At 39.5% G+C, this 12,785-nt stretch overlaps 1 protein-coding gene across 10 annotated transcripts in view; it reads right to left on the reverse strand.

Moving 5' to 3' along the window:
* PIKFYVE (phosphoinositide kinase, FYVE-type zinc finger containing) overlaps positions 1-12,785 on the reverse strand; it is an 80,572-nt gene that overhangs the window by 15,951 nt on the left and 51,836 nt on the right. For 7 of the 10 annotated variants that reach the window (XM_039240612.1, XM_039240617.1, XM_039240614.1 and 4 more), the window contains 9 exons: positions 12,576-12,754; positions 10,346-10,459; positions 9,863-9,971; positions 9,599-9,753; positions 8,146-8,236; positions 4,389-4,449; positions 3,231-3,374; positions 2,104-2,224; positions 68-163 (listed from right to left, as the gene is read on the reverse strand). In XM_039240612.1, coding sequence (XP_039096543.1) covers positions 68-163; positions 2,104-2,224; positions 3,231-3,374; positions 4,389-4,449; positions 8,146-8,236; positions 9,599-9,753; positions 9,863-9,971; positions 10,346-10,459; positions 12,576-12,754 — 1,070 coding nt within the window. The remainder of the gene's footprint in view (positions 1-67; positions 164-2,103; positions 2,225-3,230; positions 3,375-4,388; positions 4,450-8,145; positions 8,237-9,598; positions 9,754-9,862; positions 9,972-10,345; positions 10,460-12,575; positions 12,755-12,785) is intronic. The other 3 variants (XM_039240618.1, XM_039240615.1, XM_039240613.1) reach the window with 1 other exon arrangement.

Below are 12,785 nucleotides of genomic sequence, written 5' to 3' on the forward strand. Positions count from 1 at the left end.
AGGTGATTAGTAAATACACATAAAATATAAAGATCTAATCATAGGTGAAAAGTCCCAAGAATAATACCTGAGAGCAAAAGCAATGATGGAGCTCGGCTCCTTCTCACAAACCGCAATGGGTACCCGTTCGTGTTCATACATTAAGTAGTGTTTATCTGGATCACTGTTCAAAATTTTTAAATAAATAAGAACAAAATTAGCAGAAAATCATACGTAGGAACCACTAACACATTATAAGTAAATCTCAAGACAATTTTAAGTTAGCTAAATACGGCACAATTATAAGAATATAATTAAATAAGCCAAAACATATGTAGAATTTAAACCAAACAGCCAAGGAAAATGTTATTAACAGGAAATTTTTAAAGGTAATTGAAAATTGTCAGAATCAGTGTTCAAATCAGAGGGTTCCAGAATAGTTACTCCATAAAACACTTTCCACGTTTTCAAGAAGAAATAATGTAGCACAGTTTCTACAAGACTTTTCGTTCAGGTTTATAGTAGAACAAAATCTTTCACACTTCCGCTGTTCACTGTAAATACTTTTTGAGATGAACATGGCTCCAAGTCTAGTATTAGTCCAACAAGAAATAATATACCACAGCTGTTCTCCTATTTATCATATGGAAACTCAGTGGTGTGACTCCATTTTAACACAAATTTTAATCCCTTGACCTCCACCCTAGAGCCCCTGGGGAGGCATTCATTCATTTGTGCAACAGCTATTTGCTGTGCTAGAAATACAATATTAAGAAAAACTATTACTGAGGCGCCTGGGTGGCTCAGTTGGATAAGCGTCTGACTTCAATCAACTCTGGTCATAATCTCATGGTTCATGAGTTCGAGCCCCAAGTTAGGCTCTGTGCTGACAGCTCAGAGCCTGGAGCCTGCATCAGAATTTGTGACTCCCTCTCTCTCCACCCCTCTCGCACTCATGCTGTTTCTCTCTCTCTGACAAAGATAAATAAATGTTAAAAAAAAAAGGGGGGGGAACCCCACTATTACTAAGCATGTAACATGAGCAAGATGTGAATAATACAGTGGTACAAACCAGTAAGCATGATAGAGTTTACAGTACAGGGAGGTAAAGAATCAAATAATCCTGCCAATAAATACAATCACCGTCTGTGATAAGTGCCCCGAGGGAATCATGCGAGCATGTAACACAGAGACCTAATCTGGCCGGGGCAGAGAGCTAACGGGGAGAGTCTAAAGTTTTCCTGAAAAACAATTCACAGTAATGACTAAAGAAGAAAGTGAGCGCATGGGCAAAGGTCATAACAACACAAGAGACAATAACCCAGTTAAGAACCAAGACATTCAAGTCTGAAGCACAGAACACAGGGACCTTCTCAAACTATAGTGTAAATCTCTACTTGTCTCCTCCCTGAGACCGTGAGCTCCGAAGAGCAGCAATTTCCTTATTAATCTTGTTCTACATCCTGAGGCACTAGAGCTGGCACTCAGTACATTTCAACATAGACTGAATAAATCAATATGTGAGTCAGTTAAAAACAAAGGTCTTATGAACGGATGTCCACCTCTTAGACACACTTGCACCAGCCTACAGGAGCAGCATCTGATGGCTACACAGAGCAACCAGTGGAAAACAAACAATCTCTCCCAGCCAGCCTGTTTTCTTTCCTACTCAGTGAGCCCAGAACAAACAAGATCACATGAAAACTTGTACGGGTCATTGTAATGCATCACCAAGGACAGAAAAGCACCATGTCCCAGAAAGTTATTAGGTCAGTAATGTCATCTTTATACAACCAGCAATATGTTTTGATGATTGTGGGATCAACAGATGTAGCAGTATGTCTTTTATATATATATATATATATATATATATATATATATATATATATATATAAAAGCATTAGTTAATGCTTTTTTCATCCATTCATCTACTATATGATGATGGTTACGATATAATACTACCATAAATTACATCATACCGAAGATACTTCTTTTACTATCATGACGTATAATTTGAGAAGTACATACAATGTTAAATAAAGAATAAATATTTGGAGTGAGGCTTTTGAAATTAAGTGAAAACAAAACCACCCAACAACAGCCACTGACTTTTGTAATACTTACAAAGGAAATGGAATAGGGTTATAGCTATTTCCTGGAAGCAAATTTGCAAAGATGGCTTTCATGGTTGATTTTTCCTTCACCTGGCTGTCTGTGGATCCCAGCAAATGCCCATCAAACACATCTAGGATAAAAAATATTCTACTTATATGTTAATATTCAGGACAAGTAAAAAAAAAAAAAAGTATGAAGTATCAACATTATTTCTTGCCATGTTTGGAATACAGACATATATGCATACCATAATTACCAACTGTGGTACAAAATTTGTGATCTAGGAATAAGGACTCTTTTGGGATGAAAGAGGAAGCTATAGGGAAGCATACATAGTACTGAGTCCAAGGATCACACGGTTTTACATTTCACCCTCTCTGAAATGGGAGCCACCCATAACCGATGGTTTACCATTGAAGGAACCAGGCAGCAGTCATGATGCAATTCCTGAGTGAGCATGCGTGAGCATAGTCACAGCTCTTCTTGTTACATCAGAGTTTAATTGCAATTTAAAAGTTATTTTGGGGACTCTTGGGTGGCTTAGTCAGTTAATCGTCCTACTCTTGATTTCAGCTCAAGTCATTATCTCACGGTTCATGGGCTCAAGCCCCAAATTGGGCTGACAGCATGAAACCTGCTTGGGATTCTCTCCTCTCTCTCCCTCTGCTCCTCCCCCACTTGCACACGTGTGTTCTCTCTCTCCAAAAATAAATGAACCTTAAAAAAATTAAAACCTAAAAGCTATTTTTAAAGTTTACATTACTTAAGTAGTTACTGCTTGAACAGAAAACAAGGAAAGAGAACAGCGAGGCATAAGTTTGCCATTAGTGAAATAAACAGTTGGAGAAATGGCTGCAATTTCTCTTATTTTCTTACAAGGCCAAAACCATGTGCTTTATGGGACTCAAGAAAGTAATATGCCCAGAAAACAGATGAAACAGAATAATATTCTGTTCCTGAGATATTCCTATGTCAAGGAGCGCCAACCAAAGAAGTGATATGGTAAAAAAGCTCAAGCTAAAATAGCACTTCCAGGAAGGATAAAATGTACAAACTCTAAGAGGCAAGAAAGCATCTAAGAGGTGTCACAGCATTCACAGTGCTCTCTTTCAGAAGTACAGTCAAAGTGACTTCACCTGTACCTTCGGAACTGCTGGCTGTATCGAGCTCAGGGGGCGCCCCCCCCAGTTGCTCAGGCAGGGCCTCCGGGGGGGTAGGCAGCTGCAGGTGCGCGGAGCCCGCGGGGCTCTGGCTGCACAGCGAGGTCAGGAAGCGGTCCTCTAAAGAAAATCAAACTTCAATGAGTCATTCAAAAATGGGCCCATTTCTACCTATTAGGAATGTTTTTTAAATGCCAACTCATATTTCTCCTTCCTAAACCAAAGAATTTTAGCTTCCTAAAGATTATTTAGGCTATTTTAACACACATTTTAGAAATCGATACAGGGGCGCCTGGGTAGCTCAGGCATGATCCCGTGGGTCTGTGGGTTCAAGCCCCACATTGGGCTCTGTGCTGACAATGCAGAGCCTGTTTGGGATTCTCTCCCCCTTTCTCTGCCCATCCCCTGTTCATGCTGTCTTAAAATAAACTTTAAATAAATTTTTTAAAATAGAAATAGATACAAATATCCAAACAGGTTATAGGACTTCACCACAGTCAGCTTAGCGATAGCACTGTGACTGGCCACCCAAGTCTGATTCCCAATATTCTTTTCTACTAGACCATAACTGGCTACTGAAATACCAGCTCATTCAATTTAATAGGGAATAAAATCAGGACACCATTAGGAAAAAAATCACGTGCTCATTCTCAGGGGGAAAGTTTACTTCATCATAATAGAAAAATGTCAAGAATTTGTGAGCCCGTGTTCCACAAAAACAGTCTAAGTAAATGTCCCTACAAATTTTCCAGGATGGCACCAAGCTATTCAATGAAATACTGTGAAAGACAGCTTAGGTCTAGAAAAAGATTTTAGTGACATGAGCACATATATTACACTTTCTAGTATTTCTGCAGTGAAACCTGCTGACTTGGGAACAAGCAAAACAAAATTCAATTTCCTTCTTTTCTTTGCCCTTCCCCTAATAGACTGTGTTATTTCTACATCCTAGCTGATCTTCTTGCAATATAATATACTTCAGGATAAACTGACAGTGATACAATACAGGAAGGGTAAAAAATGTCTGTAACGACTGCATCAGAAAATCTTCTCAAAATTAGCCATGGAAACATCTTCTAGACTAAGAAATCTCTTTAAATCCAATGGCAAGTGATCACAGCCTCCAGGACCCACCTTTTTCTCCATTTTGAAGTCCTGGAGAAATAGTTCGTGGAGCTGCATCCATTGCACTTATCTGCAGAGAAGTAAACACCTTGTTCTTAAGGAAACATTAAAATCACATTTTTTAAATTTTCTAACCTGAAGCCTCTTTTTTGGTTAATTTTTTTTTTTAAGTTTCTTTATTTATTTCAAGAGAGAAATAGAGAGCACAGAGGAGGGGGCAGAGAGAGAGAGGAAGAGAACGCTAAGCATGTTCCATGCCATCAGCACAGAGCCCGACTCAGGGCTCAAACCCACAAGTCCTGAGATTGTCACCTGAGCCAAAACCAAGAGTCGGATCCTTACTTACAAGAGTCAGATGCTTAACCAACTGGGTCACCCAGGTACCCCTTACCTTATTAAGCCTCTTAAGAATTAAGACACACACACACACACACAAAGAATTAAGACGCTCAGCTTTTGTTTATGTGAGTTATAGCTTTTGATTTTTACCTTACTAGAAATTAAAAGTGGGACACCTGGGTGACTCAGTTGATTAAGCATCTAACTCTTGACTTCAGCTTTCAGCTCAGGTCATAATCTCACAGTTCGTGAGTTCAAGCCCCACATAAGGCTCTGTGCTGACAGTGAAATCTACATTGAATTCTCTCTCTCCCTCTCTCTCTACCCCCCTCTCTCTCTCAAAATAAATAAATAAATAAAACTTTTTTAAAAAATGAAAACTGAGAGTTTTAGAATATACATTAATTCATTTTAAAAATAATTAACCCCCACATGTTAATGTAAACATGTTTTTAATTTAAAAATATAAAATAAAAGCAAAAGTGGCATTGTTTTACACTTTCACAAACACTTCAATGTCTAGCAGACAGCTAAGTATATCTCTGTCTTCTGCACTTAATCTATTGAGCTATGTTACTATGACTGGACAATAAGAAAATCTAGGGGCATCTGGGTGGGTCAGTCGGTTAAGTGTCCGACTTTGGCTCAGGTCACGATCTCACGGTTCGTGGGTTCGAGCCCCGCGTTGGGCTCTGTGCTGACAGCTCGGAGCCTGGAGCCTGTTTCAGATTCTGTGTCTCCCTCTCTCTTTGACCCTCCCCTGCTCTCTCTCTCTCAGAAATAAATAAAACATTTAAAAAAAAAAAAATCTAGCCTCACACAGATATGTAATTGAAAAAGAGAAATCTTGCAGAGCCCTTGAAAGGAACTTACACCCCCAGGGGTCCTTTAGCTACACTTTGAGAACAGTGCTCTAAACAGTGGCTCACTTAATAGCATTAAAGAATCTAAGAACTACTTATGATTACCCATTAAACTTGGTAATCTTTTATTTTCCACTGGACTTATTCAAGTCCCATTATCCATAGGTAAGATATATTTAGAATCACTATAAACCCTGAGTACAATTTGATTACAAAGCCATTTCTTAGATGTCTATTTAGAACATTCTTAGATTTGCTCACCATTCCAGAGAGACCCCCGGCCACCCTATATAAAATAACCCACCACCATCCACTCCCTTAGCAATAACCCACCACCATCCACTCCCTTAGCAATACTCTCCTTCTCCCTTATTTTTTCCCAGGTTTTAAAAAAGCTTATTATCGTCAGGCAGAGAAGGACAAATATCCTATGTTTGCACGTATAGGAGGATTAGGAGGAACTTAACTGAGGAACAAGGGGGAGAAGAAGGGGAGAAATGGTGGGGGAAAGGGAGAGAGGCAAACCATGAGAGACTCTTGAATGCTGAGAAACAAACTGAGGACTGATGGATGTGGGGGGGAAGAGGGAGATGGGCATGGAGGAGGGCACTTGTGGGGATGAGCACTGGGTGTTATATGGAAACCAATTTGACAATAAACTATTTGTAAAAAAAAAATAATAAAAAAAATAATAAAACATAGTCACTTGCCAAAAAAAAAAAAAAAAAGCTTATTATCCACTGGTTTATTGTCAGTCTCCTCCACATTAGACAAGTGAATGTTCCACAAAGATAGCGACTATGACCTTTGTTCACGACTATGCCTTGAACCTAGAATAGTACCTAAAGTACTCAAAAACTAGTTATCAAATGAAAATACAGGCAGTGCTATAGATTTTCAAATCAACTTTCAAGTCTTCAAAAAGATGATCATTTGGGGGCACCTGGGTGGCTCAGTGGGTTGAATGTCCGACTTCGGCTCAGGTCATGATCTCACGGTTCATGGTTTCAACCCCCATGTCGGGCTCTGTGCTGACAGCTCAGAACCTGGAGCCTGCTTCGGATTCCGTGTCTCCCTCTCTCTCCCTGACCCTTCCCTGCTCACAATGTCTCTCTCAGAAATAAAACATTAAAAAAAAAATTTTTTTTTAAAGATGATCATCTGCTAAATAATTTTGTATTTTTAATTCTGCACATATTATAATTAAAAGTCTTACACCACTAGCTTTGCAGTTTCTTCTATGGGCAAATGGGAAGGCCATTAATAGTCTGTGTTAGCCATTACCAGCCCTAGATTACCTGGCAAGTACCAATGCACAAATCACCTTCGGTAACCCTTACTCTTACTTAACTTTAGGAAAAGTGATTCCTACAGTTATGAGACAAAAAGGGAGAATTCACTTATATATGTCTAAACAATAAAGATCTAAGGCACTTGAATTTATCATTCCATGAAAAATTCTCTATAGACATTACATACTTGTACAAAAAAAATCCTTTCAAACCCCTCTGACATTAATAATTTATCTGAAAGTATTGTTAGTATGATAAGCAGAACTCTAAGACGGCCCCCAAGAATCCTGCTCCCCTGGTATACACAGGCCCCATCCCCAGCTATTCAGTCAAACACTAATCTAAATACTGCTGTGAAGGGATTCTGCAGATGTATTCAAGGTCCCAAATCCATTAACCTTAAAATGAGGAGAGATTATCCAAGCAGTGATCTGATCACACAAGTCCTTTAAATCTGTGTCTAGAGGTCAGTGAAGAGGAGCTAAGAAATCTGAAGCATGAGAAGGATTCGATCCACTACTGTAAGCCCTGAAGATGAAAGGGGGCTCACGGCAAGGAATGCAGACAGCCTCTAGGAGTTGAGAATGGGCTCTGGTCAACTGCCAGCAACAAAAGTGGGACCTCAGTCCTAAAACCACTAGGAACTAAACTCTACCAACAGCCTGATGATCCTGGAAGATGACCCTGGCCTCAGGTAAGATAACGGCCCGGCCCAAATCTTGTCTGGAGCTATGGGAGACTGAGCAGAGATCCCACACCGTGCCAGACTCCTGAGCCCTGTAAAGATGAACTTGTGCTTTAGGCCACAAAGTCTGTGGTCATTTGTTATGGAATAAGAGAAAACTAATAGACTTAGAAAAGCCAATTAAATCAATGTGCAGAAGTAACCCTCAAGGAAAACTTCTCACTTAAGCAGAGATAAAAAACACACAAAACTACATAGTAAAATAAAGTAGGGCTCCCTTATCCACTCTGAACACCCAAACTTCTCCCTTAGAGACCTGCTGTAACCATGATGCTCTCCCCAGTGATGCCCACAGACAGCAGCTTCTGATGAATGTTTGAAATGAACGAATGGGAACAATTTTATTTCGAGCAAGATAAAAAATTAACACAGGGCATGTCTCTCTAAAACCTCACAACTGCAAAATGGAAAACAACTTAGTATTACTAAATCTACGTATCAAATTACTACGTAGTAGTAACTGTGTCTTAACTGAAATGAACTATAGTATTTATATCAATGAAAGACCAAAGACTATATTTCATTACCTTACTCTCTTCCCCCTGTCTCAGTCTTCCAGGGCTTGGAGGAACTGAAGGTCGCTTTCTACCCTTTTCTTGCTGGAAAAGGTCCTGCAATCTATAATTAAAGGGGTTGGGGAGAAGAGAATAGTTTGTTTCTAGTATCCTGAATAACATTTACAAATTTTCTCTTTATTCATTGTGATATCACAACAATTAGATTTCCTGTTTTGATTGCAAAAGATATTAAAATTATATATAACTGAGTTATATATAACTTATTTTATTTCCAGTCAACTAATCAAGGGCTGTTAGTTATAAAAGAACCTAGGACTATAGTTATAAAAGAACAGCAAGTTATTATAAGAGACAGTATCATGTAACCCAAACACACTAGCTTGAGTGACCAACAGACCTGAGCTCAAAACCAGCTCTGATAATTAGTAACTACACAACTTGGGTAAATGCCATGGTTTGTTAGAGATACTGCTTCCTCCTACACTGTAGCCTTCGTAAGACCAAATAAAAGACTAAATGTCCACCTAGTGCCTTACTTATTGTTTAGCATAACGCAAGTGCTCAATAAAGAAATGCTATAATAATCTAACCCTACTTCTAAATAAGCATTAAAGGAAAATATTTCCCCAAATAAACATTTAAATAAAGGTCTAAATTATAACATACTTGAGGGAAGCCTGAGTGGCTCAGTCTTAGGTTAAGTGTCTGACTTCAGTTCAGGTCATGATCTCACAGTCCGTGGGTTTGAGCCCCGCATCAGGCTCTGTGCTGACAGCTCAGAGCCTGGAGCCTGCTTCAGATTCTGTATCTCCCCCTCTCTCTGCCCCTCCCCTCTTTGTGCTCTCTCTCTCAAAAATAAATAAATAAACAAACAAACATTAAGAAAATAATAACACACTTGAAAGTCCTGGCCTAAAAACCGATAATCACTCCACAGAACACTAATTCAGTTATATCACATGCAATAAGCACACACACTCTTCAGGATTTGAAACCGCACTGAAAGCTCTTCTCATCTTTGTTTTTTTTTTAATTTTTACAAAAGATCTAAAGATTAGCATACATATTTAAAATTTTTTTTAACATTTATTCATTTTTGAGAGACAGAGAGAGACAGAGCATGAGCAGAGGAGGGGCAGAGAGAAAGACAGAATCCAAAGCAGGCTCCAGGCTCCAAGCTGTCAGCACAGAACCTGACAAGAGCAGTTCTTGAACCCATGAACTGAGAGACCATAACCTGAGTCAAAGTCGGTCACTTAACCGGCTGAGTCACCTAGATGCCCCATGACTAGCATATATATTTTAAATAGTGAAGGGGGGGTGGTGGCAGAAAAATTAAAACTTCTACAACGTGAGAGCAAAATGTAACATCCATTATTAATAAAGTCCTTTACATTAAAAACATGATGGCAGAGCGAATCTTGTCCAAACACTAAAGAAGCCCCAGGCACCTAAGCCACACCTGTTGTTCCAAGCTTGTAGCACTTCACAGAGACTCTGCTTCTTGGCAATGAGGGACTCGAAGACAGACTGCAGCTGTTGGGGGGCGTCTGCCGAGGAGGACATGAGCCTGGCTTGCATCTTCTCCACCCAGTTCTTGAACTCACCTTCCTCCATCTACACGACAGAAACAATCCAGGCAGATATGAGACACACCCTGCCTGCCAAAGAAACTTCTGATAAGTTAACAGTTAACTTTTGAATTTCTGTCAGAGACATTAATTACCTCTTTTTGTGCAAAGATATCTTCCATTTTTTCCTCTCTTGTTTTGCTAAATGTATCGGTTTTCAAAGATGCAAGTCTTTCATCAACAGCAAGATACACCTGTGAAACTCTAATAAAAACATGATTGTTAAACACTTTAGAAAAGTTGGAATTAAATTTTCAAAACTCTCATCAAAAGAAAAATAACACACACAAAATTTTAACTGTATTTTACCTAATTAAGAATCATACACAATTTTGTAAAACAAAAAAGACCTAAAGGGATATACATCAAAATTTTAACAGCTGTTATGTCTATGACAGTTTGATTTCTTTTTTGTACTTTTATGCAGTCTTAACTTTTTTTGTAACAGGCATTTGCAACATATATTTAGAAAAATATTTATTTTCAAAAAAAGCTACATGAACAAACCTGACATTTTAAAATATTTAAGATTTTTTAAAAATCTTTAAAAAAAGATGATCAAAAAAACTAAAACTCACTTTTGAAAGAAGTCCTTTAGATCCTGAAGCAGGGACACTTTTAATGGGGCTTGACGTTTAATGAATATCTTGGGGAGTGGAACACATACTTCAAGGAGCCGAATGGCAGAATAACTGAGAGAAAAAATACAAGTAGTAGTAGAAAAGTAAAAAATACTGTAATATCTTGAGTAGAGGTAAGCATAAATCCCATGAGGCATAAAAAAAAGTTTCTGTAAAACAGCATTTTAAAACAATTAAAATACTGAAGACAACTTCAACCATTAGAAGTACCTCTCCAACTCTAGATGGGTTTTTGTCTTGTTTACTTCTTCACTGTACTGTGATGTTATCATTTATCGCCTGAGGCTACCTCATGTGCTTATTAAGTAACGGTGACTGAGATAAACCTTATGAATGAGAGGGACCCCTTTCTACAATTAGCTTAGAAGCAAGTCAGTGTCCCAGCTCCTGCGGATTCCTCACAAGTCTTTACTCTTATCAGTCCCTCGTGAGCCTTTCCACCCAAGAGTTTATGTTGTCCAATAAATGCTATAACCTACCTACACAGTAGGTTCATGGTTAAAGCTCTTGCTCCCAAAGGAAATAAGCTCTAATTATAAGTATTCCCTGAAAGCCTGTATTGGGTCAGATGTTATTTTAGGTACTGAGGGCACAGCAATAAACAAGAGTCAAAATTACTGCCCTCATGATTCAGAAATAAGAAAACTCGGGAATAAGCAACATAAATACTTAAAATATACACTATATCAAACAGTAAGTGCTACAGAGAAAACTAAAGCAAGACAGGGAAACGGAGTGCTGGGGTGAGGAAGCAGGGCAGGTACAATGTGAACAAAGCCCCAGGAAGCAAGGAAAAGCAGGCAGGTATCTGGGCAGTGGGCGTTCAGAGAGGGAAGGGCAATCACCAGGCTCCAGGCAGGATCCTCCCAGATACGACTGAGGCTGCAGTGAGGGGACAGGAGGAGGAGGTGAGAACAGAGGAGGTACCGAGCAGCCAGAGCATGAGCAGAGTAGGACTGGGCTCCGGCTTTCACTCTCACTGAAACAGACACCCAGTAAGGTCTACAGCAGAGAAGTGGCCTAAGCAGATATTCATTTAAGGAAATCACTCTGATTCTTGTTGAGATCGAACTGCAGGGGGCAAGGCCAGAGGGAAACTGGTTGAGGCCACTGCAATAATCCAGTGAAAGGCAACAGAGGCTCAGTCCAGAGTGGGAGTGGTGGAGATGGTAAGTGTTCAGTTTCCGGATATATCTAGAAGGCAGAGCCTGAAGGGTTTCTCAGATCACTTAGTATCACAATGTACCCATTCTTTGAACTAGTGATTTTAGCTCTGTCTGGAATATCCAATTAACCTTACGCTAGTTAATGTCTTAGCAAAAATCCTGACAATACTTAAAGCAGTGGTTCTGCTAGGAATTTACCCAAGGGATACAGGAGTGCTGATGCATAGGAGCACATGTACCCCAATGTTCATAGCAGCACTCTCAACAATAGCTAAAACATGGAAAGAGCCTAAGTGTCCATCAACAGATGAATGGATCAAGAAGATGTCGTTCATCTATACAATGGAATACTACATGGCAATGAGAAAGAATGAAATCTGGCCATTTGTAGCAATGTGGATGGAACTTGAGGGTGGTATGCTGAGCGAAGTCAGACAGAGAAAGACAGATACCATATGCTTCCACTTATAGGAGGACTAGGAAAAACTTAACAGAGGACCATGGGGGAGAAGAAGGGGAAAAATAGTTGGGGAGAGGGAGGGAGGCAAACCATGAGAGACTCTTGAATACTGAGAACAAACTGAGGGCTAATGGCGGGGGAGAGGAGAAGGGAGGTGGTGGGCATGGAGGAGGGCACTTGTTGGGATGAGCACTGGGTATCATATGGAATCTAACTTGATAATAAACCATGAAAGAAAAAAAATACTTAAAGCAGTGGTTAAGATGAACATGTACAGCAGCAAATCTACTAGTTCATATCACGACTTCATCCCTTGCTAGCTCTCTAAGTGACCTGTAAGCTCAAAAGTGAGGGAAATAATAATACCTATTTCTTAAAATAAGGATTAAATAAAATGACCACACTGAAAGCTCTTAGCAGAGGATGACCCTCTGCACTGGCAAGGGTGGGGGTGGGGGACAACACATACCACAAAGTAACTCAAGTTAGTGACAGAATCCTTCTAGGGACTAGGTGACTATGTATAAGGTCACTTTCTTACCTGAAAGATGCCACCATCTGATTATAGGAGAAATACTGGTGATAATCATGGTGGATGGAGTGACCACACGGCTCAGCATTGGCTCTGCGAGTGTACTGGTGCCCATAAAACCTAAGTTCAAGGTATTTTGCAAATGACATGGACCAGGACTCGTTGGAAAGAGCAACAACTGGCGTTACCTGAAATTCATATAAATCGCTTGTTATGTAA

This window comes from Hyaena hyaena, unplaced genomic scaffold, assembly GCF_003009895.1.
Source record: "Hyaena hyaena isolate Hyena2069 unplaced genomic scaffold, ASM300989v1 scaffold_180, whole genome shotgun sequence".
Taxonomy (NCBI): Eukaryota; Metazoa; Chordata; class Mammalia; order Carnivora; family Hyaenidae; genus Hyaena; species Hyaena hyaena.